Here is an 11,528-nt window from a genome sequence, read left to right as displayed (position 1 = left end):
AAAAAAAAAAAAAAGAAAAAAGAAAAAGAAAGAAAATGTCTTAAGCTGGATCTTATCTTATGGAGGCATTTTCTCAGTTTAGGCTCCCTCCACTCTGGTGACTCTTGCTTTTGACAGGCTGACATAAAACTAGCCAGTACAATCATACTCTTAAGATCAGATGCAGGCCAGATGTGGTAACATACACTAACAGTACTAGTGATTGAGAGTTTACTACTCAGGATCAGGAGTTCAAGGCCATATTTAGTGAGTTTGAGGATACTGTGGTGTCTCAGTTAGGGTTTTACTGCTCTGAAGAGACACCATGACCAAGGCAACTCTCATAAGGACAACATTTACAATTGGGGCTGGCTTACAGGTTCAGAGGTTTAGTATGTTATCATCAAGGTGGGAGCATGATAGCATCCAGGCAGGCATGATGCTAGTGGAGCCAAGAGTTCTGCATCTTCATCTGAAAGCTGCTAGCAGAATACTGACTTCAGGCAGCTAGGATGAGGATCTGAAAGCCCACGCCCACAGTGACACACCTACTCCAATAAGGCCACACTTCCTAATAGTGCTACTCCCTGGGCCAAGCATATCCAAACTCCCATATAAGTGGGCTACGTGAGAGCCTGTTTTAAAACAAATAGTAAACCTGAATGTAAGTAAAGAAAGGCTTGACACTCCCTGTCTTTATGGGTAAAGTGGGATAGCCTGAGCAACCAAGATGCTGCACTACCCAGGATCCTCTTCCTTTACTGACCCAGACCAGTGAACTATCCCATCTGTGCCAGTGGGACAGTTGGCACTAAATGCTGCTTAGGGATTGGGGACATTATGGTGTAGGCCACATAGATTTACGTTCTGTGTTTTTTCCGTAGGACAAGCCCAGAAAGAGATCCTCTCATTCTCCTATCTCGGAAAAATCCAAAGCTCGTCGATGCAGAGTACACCAAAAACCAGGCCTGGAAGTCTATGAAAGTAATCAGCAACCGTCTGAATCGAACCCAGCAGTGCTGACTCTAAGAACGTTGCCACCTGGGTAGAGTTTGAGATTAGGCTTCCTCTCTGTGGTGAGATGAGCGCAGAGCAGGTTCCGTGTGATGGTGTCAGCATACGTGTAAATAGTTGTCTCCCAGGGTTCACTCACCCTGCTATGCTGGGTGTCAGTATCTCTCAAGAGTTGAGTGTAAGCTTTTCCTGTGAGCGGCCAGATAGTAAATGTGGGGCTACCCAGGTCGTTACTGCATGGCCTGCTGTAGCAGCGTGAGTGTAGCAGAGGCAGCTCTCACAGAGTGACTATTCCTAGTTATTATTTATGAACACCAAAATCTGGATTTCATGTGAAATTTGAATTTTATGTGATTTTTTTTTCTTTCTTTCTTTTTTTTGTTGTTTGTTTTAGTTATATTTTTTAAAAAAGATTTATTTATGTATTATGTTTAAGTATACTGTAGCTGTGTTCAGACACTCCAGAAGAGGGTGCCAGGTCCCATTACAGGTTATGAGCCACCATGTAGTTGTTGGGATTTGAACTCAGGACCTTCAGAAGAGCAGTCAGTGCTCTTAACCGCTGAGCCATCTCTTCAGCCCTTGTTTTTAATTTTGAGACTGGGTGTTATGATGTATCTCTGGCTGTCTTGGAATTCAGTATGTAGAGCAGGCTGGCCTCGAACTCACAGAGATCCATCTCTCTCTTCTGAGTTCTGGGATTAAAGTCATGTGCCACTACACTTTTGTTTCATGTGATTTTCACACATCAAAAATAGTTTTCTTTCCCTTGATTCTCCCCAGTCACTTGAAAATGAAAATATCTAGTCCATGAGTTCTGTACCACTGTGTGGTGCTGTGGGCTGTCGTTTACCAATCCCTGGTTTACATGAATGGTTCTCAATCGCTGAAGAGCACATTCCGAGAACTTAAACAGTGAGCGCAGTGACTAACTCTGGGGCCCAGGTTCCAGGAATCTTCATTTCATTAAAGTCAGAAAAATGCGGCCTTTAGCTCTGAGGTCCGTCTATCCTGACTGACTTCTGTGATAAGAAAGAAGTAAAGTCCTAATTTCCTCATTTGCAATTTCAGCACAGCATATAAGAAGAAAGCTTTCAGCTTCATGGAGAACACTTCACTGTGTATCTGCAGTGGATGCACTTTTTACATAAGTTTCATTTGTACATTTTTGTTGTGTTCCTATACTGGGGTTTGAACCCTTGCCTCAGAATGCTAGACACTCTAGCCTTGAGCCTATTATTGTTTTAATTTAATTTTTTTATTTTATGTATATGAGTGTTTTGCCTGCAACTATGGGTGTGCACACGTGTGTGTGTGTGTGTGTGTGTGTGTGTGTGTGTGTGTGTGCGCGCGCCTGGTGATTGCTGGAGTTATGGACATTTGTAAGCTGCCATGAGGATGCTTGGACTTGAGTCCAGCTCCTCTGCAAGAGCAGCGAGTTCTCTTTTAACTACTGAGCCATCTCTCCAGCTGCATCCTTAGCCTACGTTATACAGCTTTAATCAAACAGGAGCAAATGAGTTCAAGAAGCCTTTGGATAACAAAAATATGCATAGGAATTCAAGGATATCCTCATTTTAGTGACTTTGAGCCTAGCCTGGGCTATGAAACCCTGTCCGGAAAAACAAGACAGGAAGGGACAGCAGAAACAAAGAAACGAAAGAGTACATTAACTCAGCGCACATGTTGTCAGCCTTGTCTGTGGAGGGAGGAAGTAAAGAGAAGAGGGTCAGCCAGAGGATGGGCAGCTCCAGATGGCTGCTGCCAGGTAGGGATAAGAGCTTGTGTGTCAGATCTGTGTCTTAGCTAGGGTTTCATTGCTGTGAAGAGACACCATGGCCAAGGCAAGTCTTAGAAGGAAAACATTGAACTGGGGCTGGCTTACAGTTTCAGAGATGTTCAGTCCATTATCAGCATGGTGAGAAGCATGGCAGCCTGAGGGCGGGCAGACATGGTGCTGAAGGAGCCAAGAGTTCTGTCTTGGGGGACTCTCTTCTGCACTGGGTGAAGCTTGAGCAGGAGGAGTTTACTCTAACAAGGCCTCACCTATTCCAACAAGGCCATACCTCTTAATAGTGCCACTCCCTGTGGGCCAAGCATATTCAAACCTAATAATTCCACTGACTATGGGCCACACATATTTAAACCACCACAATCTGCATTATCATCACCATCACCCACCACCACCACCATCATCATCACCACCACCACCACCATCATCATCACCACCACTACCACCACCACCACCACCATCATCATCACCATCACCACCACCACCACCATCATCATTTTTCTTTGAGAAAATTTAGAAAGCTGGATTTTTATTATTGAAGGAATGATTTTGAGATAGTAGGTCTTTTGTAGCCTTAACTGGCCTTGAGTTATTTCTGTAGCTGAGGGTGACCTTGAACTCCTGATTATCTTGCCTCCACCTTCACTTGAACTTCAACAGTAAAATCCCCCATTGGGATTACAGGCATAGTCCGGGCTTCCCAAGATCTGGGCTTTTGTGAGAAGTGTCATGCCACCTAGTGAAATGGTAGCAGTGGCTTGCATATTTATTTGTGGAGACTTTCTAGGCCTGACAAATGTCTTTGTGAGTTCCAACCTTAAGCCCCATAAGCCAGCACTTATGACCTTGTGTGTGTGTTGTGTGGCTCACACAGTGAGTGGGCTATACACCATGGCCTTAGTTCAAAGGAAGGTAGCTCAGACTGTAAAACCAAATACACCTGAGTCAAACCCTTGTTGCTGCTATTTAAGATCATGTTGACACTGAGCAAGTCCCAATTTGAAATCTTTGGTCTAGTGAAGATAATGTCTCCTGGGAGTGTTAGGTTCATTATGATACTTAAATGAGGTTATGTTGGTGAAATGATTTAACAGTGCATCAATCTGCCCTTAACTGCTATTGCTAGTGGTGATAACTTCCTATTCACCTACAGGATACTTTGGGAAAGCCAGCCGCTAAGGATGTACACCTTATAGATCACTGCAAATACAAGTAAGACTTCCAATTCTCCGCCCCCTCTCTCCCTCCCTCCCTCCACCTCTCTCTCTCTCTCTCTCTCTCTCTCTCTCTCTCTCTCTCTCCTCTCTCTCTCTCTTTCTCTCTCTTTCTTCTTTTTGGTCTCTCTGTGTAACCCTGGCAGTCCTGGAACTCACTCTGTAGATCAGGCTAACCTCAGAGATCCACCTGTTCTGCCCCCACCCCCCAGCCTAGTTGCTTATTTCTTTATTGCCTTTGAAATTCTCCAGTTTAGAGACTTTCATCCTAAAGTATCCTGTTAATTAACTTGGTTGGCTTTTACCAAGGCCTGCAGGGTACTGACCTGAGTTCTGTGAGGACTATAGAGAAGAGTGAGACGTGGTTCCTTCACTGATTACCGTTAATTAACGTGTCAGGATCACCTCTCCACAGCACTTGCCCTCATAGTTAGTTACATATTTATCCCAGGAATAACTGTTATGATGAGGGCTGGGGGGGCAACAACATGGTAGTGGACATGTGTGTGCTCAGCATACAGGATGCCCTAGGTTCAGTCCCATCATTTAGCAAACGGACAAACGTCACAATGAAACAGCGGCACTAAGAACTGGCTAAGAAGGTAAACTGAGGCTTGGAGGACAGTTAGGATGGGACTTGGAGGTAAGGACAATGGCTACACCCAGCGGGAGCGCAGGGTAGGGACGTGCTCCTCTGTTAGAGGCAGGCACACACATGAGACATGCTGAGAAGAGAGCAGCCTTTTCTTGGAGGGCTTTTCTTGGGAGCTTCTCTTTGAGCATTGATTGGCTTAGGCTTTTACTCCTGCACTTTGGAAGAGGGTGATGTCTGAGAAGAGGGACCCTCTTTGACTTGAACAAGGGGAAACAAAAGGATTGGGGACTGACTTACTATATAACTCGGTCTCTGACTAAGGGTGACTTGACCTCCTGATCCTCCTGTCTCTACCTTCCCGATGCTGGGATTGCAGGCATGTTCCCTTATGCCCAGTGTGGAGCTTTTTCTTTTTAACATCTATTTTTTACATGTATTTATTTCCTGTTGAGTGCACTGTGCCGCCACACACATGGAGGTCATACTACTGTCATACTGTACCACCACACACATGTGGAGGTCATACTACTGTCATACTACTACAGCCCACTGGGGATGGTTCTCCCCTTCCACCCTCTGGGCTCTGAAAATTTAGTGCGAGCACCTGTGGAACCATTTTTACAATCCAGTTTTTTGTTGGTGGTGGTTCTTTGTTTTTTTTTGTGTGTGTGTGTGTTTTTTTAAAATATTTATTTACTTTACTTTTTGTTTTTAATGTACATCATTGAACAAAATTTTTTCATGTATGTCTGACATCTACAAAAGCCAAACCAAACCAAGACATACTATTTCTTTCTGAAATACTGTTTTCTATCCGTTTTCCACCCAGCACACAGCTGCTGACCTCATATAGCTCATTCTGGAGAAATTATTTCCTCTTGTTTACCTGACTTTTCTGGAACAACCTGCAGCTCCAACCCAGGAAAAGCAAGGAGTGTATGGACACTCCCCAGATACACACTGCTGTGTCCTTGAAGACTGAGAATGGGGCTCCATGCCTACAGTCTCAGCACTTGGGAGGATAAGACAGGAGGATTTCTGTGAGGCCAAGGCCAGCCCAAGGTAAAACGTGAGGCCGTGATAGAGTTGGGGTTTCTAGTGCTGTAATTAAACACTGTGACCAAAATCCACTTGGGGAGGAAGGATTTATGCCAATTTATAGCCTATAGTTCAGCATCGGGGGAAATCAGGGCAGGAATTCACGGCAGGAACCTGAAGCCAGGGACCAAAGCAGAGGCCATGGAGGGGTGCTAGTTACTGCTTGCTTCCCATGGCCTGCTCAGCCCCCTTCCTTATATAGCCCTTATATAGGACCACCCGTCCGTGGGTGGCACTACCAACAGTGAGCTGGGCTCTCCCATGTCAGTCAATCAAGGAAATGCCCTACAGATTTGCTTGTAGACAAACTGATGGAGGATGTTTCTCAATTCAGAACCCTTCCCAAATGACTCTAGTTGGTGTCAAGCTTACAACTAGCCTGCATATCCTGTCTCAATAAAATGAAAGATATAATTAGAAAGGGAAGGAGGGAAATCATCAAAGCAGTGGTGGGAGTGAGGGGAAGTCCTGTTCCTGGTAGCAGTTGTTCAGAATGAAGTGTGTGTTTTTTCTCTTTTTCAGATACCTATTTAATTTTCGAGGTGTAGCTGCAAGCTTCCGGTTCAAACACCTCTTCTTGTGTGGTTCACTGGTCTTCCATGTTGGTGATGAGTGGGTGGAGTTCTTCTACCCACAACTAAAGCCGTGGGTTCACTACGTCCCAGTCAAGACTGACCTGTCCAATGTCCAGTAAGCACTCATCTTAAGTGCAGCCACTTACATTCTCAGGATGATTTCATTTTCAAGTGAAAACTTCTTCCTCCTTGAGATATTTGGCCTGTACACATTGTATAGTGTTGTGCATTATCTAGGTAGGTTATAAATTTAAGTTGAGGTGTGACTTAGCGTTTTACTGCTGTGAGCAGACATCATGACCAAGGCAAGTCTTATAAAGAAAACATTTAATTGGGACTGGCTTACAGGTTCAGAGGTTCAGTCCATCATCATCAAGGCGGGAGCATGGCAGCATCCAGGCAGGCATGGCGCAGGCAGAGCTGGAGTGCTACATCTTCATCTGAAGGCTGCTAGCAGAATACTGACTTCCAGGAAGCTGGGGTGAGGGTCTTAAGCCCACGCCCACAGTGACACACTTATTCCAGCAAGGCCACACCTCCACTCCAAATAGTGCCACTCCCTGGGCCAAGCATATTCAAACCATGACAAGTTGCTTTAATTTAAAGTGCCATTTCCAACGTACCATGCAGATGAACTCAAAAGGCTTTGACCTTTCAACAACTAAGGATAGATTTGGTCTTGTCATGCTGTCATTAGGATTTCAGGTACAGCGTTAAGAGTTGGCCCAAGTGAAGCCCTTGCAGATAGTCGTGTTCATGATGGGAGGAGATAGAAAAAGGTATGGAGAAGGGCCAGAAGTGGGAACCCAGTTCCCTCCTCTGGCTAGAAGAAGAATTTGGAGATAAGTTTGGAATTTAATTTTTTTATTCATACATTGGGTGGGGAGCAGAGGAAATGGACGCCTGTGACAGAGTGTATGCACATTACACTGCAAATGTGTGGTGGTCAGAGGACAGCTTCCGGGAGTCTGGTCTTGCCTTCCACCTGGCTGAGGTGGGGTCTTTTGTTTCTGTTGCTGTGCTGCATGCTGGCTATTGAGCCTCCTGCTGATTTCCCTGCCCCTGCCTCTTGCTGTGGTTACAGATGCACACTGTCCCATCCAGCCTTTTCACCTAGGCTTCAAGGGTAGACTCAGCCTGTCAGGCTTCTGCTGCCACCATTTTACTGGCCCCAGAAATCATTGTTCACACTTGATTTCTTTTTATGATTGTCATACATTTTTTTTTCCTCAAAAATATATCCCAAGCTTATATAGTAGAATTAGCATGATAAATAATAGCGAGAGCCAACAATCTATCTTTACTTTTTTTTTTTTTTGAGGCATGGTTTTGTGTAACTGTCTTCAAACTTGCTATATAGTCAAGGTAGCGTTAAACTTCTAATCCTCCTGCTTCTACCTTCCATGTGCTGGGAATAGCGGCATACACCGTGCCCGACACCATACATACACTATGCTCCACACCATTCCTGGTTTTGTTGTATTTAGCTTTTTTTTTTTTTTTTTTTTTTTTTTTTTTTTTTTTTTTTTTTTTTTTTTTTTGCTATTAATTTACTTCTTTAGGCATTCTAATCACTGCTTTAAAGAAACTATGTTCAACCTACATATCTACAGACTTATCAGTTGTCTTTCTGCCTTGGTATTAATGAGAGTGACCTACATTTTAAAAGCTCATGATTTTCGTGTATGTGTTTCTCTGTGTATGTTCATGTGTGTTTGAAGGCCAGAGGACAACCTTACCTGTTACTCTTCAGGGGTCATACATTTTGTTCTTTTTGAGACAGAGTCTTTCACTGGCACCCTGGGCTTGCCCTGAGAATTGGCCAGCAGGCCAGCAAGCTCCAGGTTTCCATCGGGCCCGACCTTACTAGCACAGGAATTACAAGCACAAGCCACCATACCCAGGTCCCTGAGTGGTGAATACATTAGCAGCTGAGCCATCCCCCCAACCTCTACAGTGTCATGGTTCTTGTCCTTTTAGGGAGCTGTTGCAGTTTGTAAAAGCGAACGATGATATCGCTCAGGAAATTGCTAAAAGGTAAGCTCTATTCATTTGTCCCTTCTTGTCAGTCTCATCTGCCCTAAAGTTTCCTACCGTGATAATGTCCACAGCTCAGCTTCATTATGAAGACAGTCCAGAGTGAAAGCTTCCCTGGAGGCAAATAGTCCACACTTTCACGAGTGTTCCATAGCTAGACAAATAGACTCCAGCCTTTCAGAGGAGAGTTACCTGTTTTTAAGTTGAATGTGTATTTGTGTGCCTATGTGTGGGTGTATGCATGTCAGTGCTAGTGCCCAGGAGGTCAGAGGTCAGAGGCATGGAACCCCTAGAGCTGGAATCAGAGGCACACATGCTCCTTTGTAAGAGTCCTAACTCTTAACTACTGAAGCTAGCCCCTCTCCAGTCCCTGGACCTCAGTCTAAGAGGAACTAAGATAAATATTTTTAGCCGGGCGTGGTGGCGCACGCCTTTAATCCCAGCACTTGGGAGGCAGAGGCAGGCGGATTTCTGAGTTCGAGGCCAACCTGGGTCTACAAAGTGAGTTCCAGGACAGCCAGGGCTATACAGAGAAACCCTGTCTCGAAAAACCAAAACCAAACCAAAACAAAAACAAACAAACAAAAAAGATAAATATTTTTAGCTGGGCATGGTGACTCACACTTGTAATCCCATCAGTGGAGAGACTGAATGGAGAATTGCTTTGAGTTCCAGGATAGCCTGGGCTATGAAGTGAGTCATATGAGTCAGAAGTCTCAAAATGCCAAACCAGGACCAAAACAAAACAACAAAACTCAAGTGCTTAAAAATGAATATTAGCTGGTAACAATGCTTGCTTTTAAGAAACAAACGTTAAGTTTATTGCTAAATACATGCATATGGATTATGATGGTTATATGGTTGTTTGTGAGGTACAGCTGAGTTAATTCAAATAGAATACTTGGAATGAGGCACATGATAAAGTACCCAACTATATGTAGCCTATGATATATAATATTTTTTTTCTTTGTGTTTTTTTTCGAGACAGGGTTTCTCTGTATAGCCCTGGCTGTCCTGTATAATATTCTTGTTATCTTCTGTCTAGGGGAAGCCAGTTCATTATAAACCATTTGCAGATGGATGACATCACCTGTTACTGGGAGAACCTCTTGACTGAATATTCCAAATTCCTGTCCTATAATGTAACAAGAAGAAAAGATTATTATCAGATCATTCCCAGACATTTGAAAACTGAACTGTAGTATCCATCACAGGACCAGAATCCTGACAGTGGATCTGAGATGCTCTGTGGTGAAATACCATGATCGTGACGCCTATACCTTGAACACTTTTGGCCAAGCCAAACATCCAGTTTTCCTTATCATGTTGAAGCCAGAGGGACTCTTGAGAAAGATCTAGTATGTGTGTAATGAGCAGAAATGAAACAGCTCAGCTCTTTGCTGAGGATTTGGAACTGCATTCTAACCTTCGTTTTCTTATGATCCGTCACAGCTTCTGCCTCGGGTCAGTGTTATCACTGTGAAACCGACTGTGTCCATGTGAAGATGCTGTTTGTCCTATTATTTGAAGCAGACCATCCATTGTTTGGAACTAGTACAATACACAAGCCACTCTGAAGTTATTTTAATTTTAATTTCTGTTGCTTTCTTTTTATGTAGAAATCCTTTGGAGTTTGTGAAAAATACCACAGCAATCGCGTCCTCTGGAGTCTAAGGAGGCAGTGGTTGTGATTTATTTTGTAAATGTATAAATTCTCTGTCACTCAGGAGGTTTCCATAATGCCTCAGTTGCGTAACTTCTGCAGTTGGATTTCAGATTCCCATTTTGTGCCTTCATGCCTTTTTTATTCTCTCTGAAGGAGATAAAGAGAAATTTCCCAGTACATTCAGGAAGCAGTCTCATTAAAGAACTATGCCCCTGTAATATTAGCACTTCTGAAGCGAGAGGCAGGAAGATGAATTCGTGGCCACCCTCAGCTACACAGGAGTTCAAGGAGAGCCTGGCTACATGAGGTCCTGTCTCACCTTTTACACATCTTTTATTTTGCCATCTTAAATTCGTAGCGGCAGGATCACCTCAGTTTGCAGAGACTACAATCTTCATATGTGAACACATCATGAAGTGGCAATTTATAGAGCATTCAGCTTTCGCTTTTACTCCTGTATGAGGTTGTTACTGGAGTACTTCCTTACACTCCAGCATCACCTCTGAACCTCCTCCTCGGCAGTTGGCAGCTCACGCCTGTGTCATGTGCCATTGTGCTGCTTTGTAGTTATGTGGCTGTTTCCCCCTTGCTTTGTAAGCTTACTGATGGTCGAGGATGATGTTCCACTGCTCTTGACGTCTCCATTATCAGCACAGTGCCTCACGCAGAATAGTTACTGAACAACTACTGGGATGAGTGAGTGGGAATGGATGGACACACTCGCCTGGCCTAACTAAATTCTATTTTTAAATTGCCTGGTTACTTGCTCCAGTGGGGATGAGATGCACTGTACGAAATGGGTCAGAGCAGATCCTTCCTTGCCCTGGAGTAGTAAGGAGTGCCTGTTTTTAAAAACAACAAAAGTTACTTGGATCTTACTCTTGCCTCTGTACCTCACTGTAGATGGTATGCGAAGGATGTGTAACTGTAAAGTCTATGATTTCAAAAATGGTTTGTATGGTCACACTTTTGAAGATTTTGTTATCATTAATACTAGTTTGGTCCCAAATGTAACCATTTGCTCCTCAAACATTTATTTACTATAGAAAAGGTTACTATTGTTTTCAATATAACCAAATACAATATGTTTTATAAGAGTTGTACTTGGTGAACCTGGGAAAGAACCTGCTGACCCAGGAGAAAAGTGACCATGGAAAAAGCTGTTGGATCCCTGCTGAGGGATAAGCGGTGGTTCCAGACAGAGATGATTGAAATCCTTCACGGATGGTTCCTGTTAGCAAGTCCATGTCCTGAGGATGAGAGCTGTGTATGTTGACTACTCCCCATGACCACATTTTGACTGACAGTATTGCTTTGAGACCCTTCAAGATCAGAGTACAGAAGAGGCAGAGTGTTTCTCTACTGGTAAAAGAAGGTAAGCTCTGATAGCTTGGAGAATGTGGGAAGCTGACAGAGTAAGAATTAGAGAGAGTTAAGGTAGAGCGGTGAGGTGGACCATGATCAAGGGCCTAGGGAAATTCTTGGTACTAGGTACCAAAGGCAACTTTTGAGTCTTTGGGACAAGGATGTAGGTGAGTGGTAGGACTGGCGGAGCATT

The 11,528-nt window shown here is 43.8% G+C and overlaps 1 protein-coding gene across 2 annotated transcripts in view; it reads left to right on the top strand.

Annotated features, from left to right (window-relative positions):
- Window positions 1–11,067, top strand: part of Poglut1 (protein O-glucosyltransferase 1) — a 26,086-nt gene extending 15,019 nt beyond the window's left edge. Inside the window, exons 7-11 of one of the 2 annotated variants that reach the window (XM_021209052.1) lie at window positions 864–963; window positions 3,939–3,997; window positions 6,215–6,382; window positions 8,248–8,304; window positions 9,350–11,067. In XM_021209052.1, coding sequence (XP_021064711.1) covers window positions 864–963; window positions 3,939–3,997; window positions 6,215–6,382; window positions 8,248–8,304; window positions 9,350–9,506 — 541 coding nt within the window. In that variant the 3' untranslated portion in view covers window positions 9,507–11,067. The remainder of the gene's footprint in view (window positions 1–863; window positions 964–3,938; window positions 3,998–6,214; window positions 6,383–8,247; window positions 8,305–9,349) is intronic. The other variant, XM_021209051.1, reaches the window with a different exon arrangement.
- The last annotated feature ends 461 nt before the right edge of the window (window positions 11,068–11,528 follow it).

This window comes from Mus pahari, chromosome 12 (assembly GCF_900095145.1).
Source record: "Mus pahari chromosome 12, PAHARI_EIJ_v1.1, whole genome shotgun sequence".
NCBI lineage: Eukaryota > Metazoa > Chordata > Mammalia > Rodentia > Muridae > Mus > Mus pahari.
The sequence above is the reverse complement of the archived record's forward strand: the minus strand, read 5'-3'. Positions and strand labels throughout refer to the sequence as shown.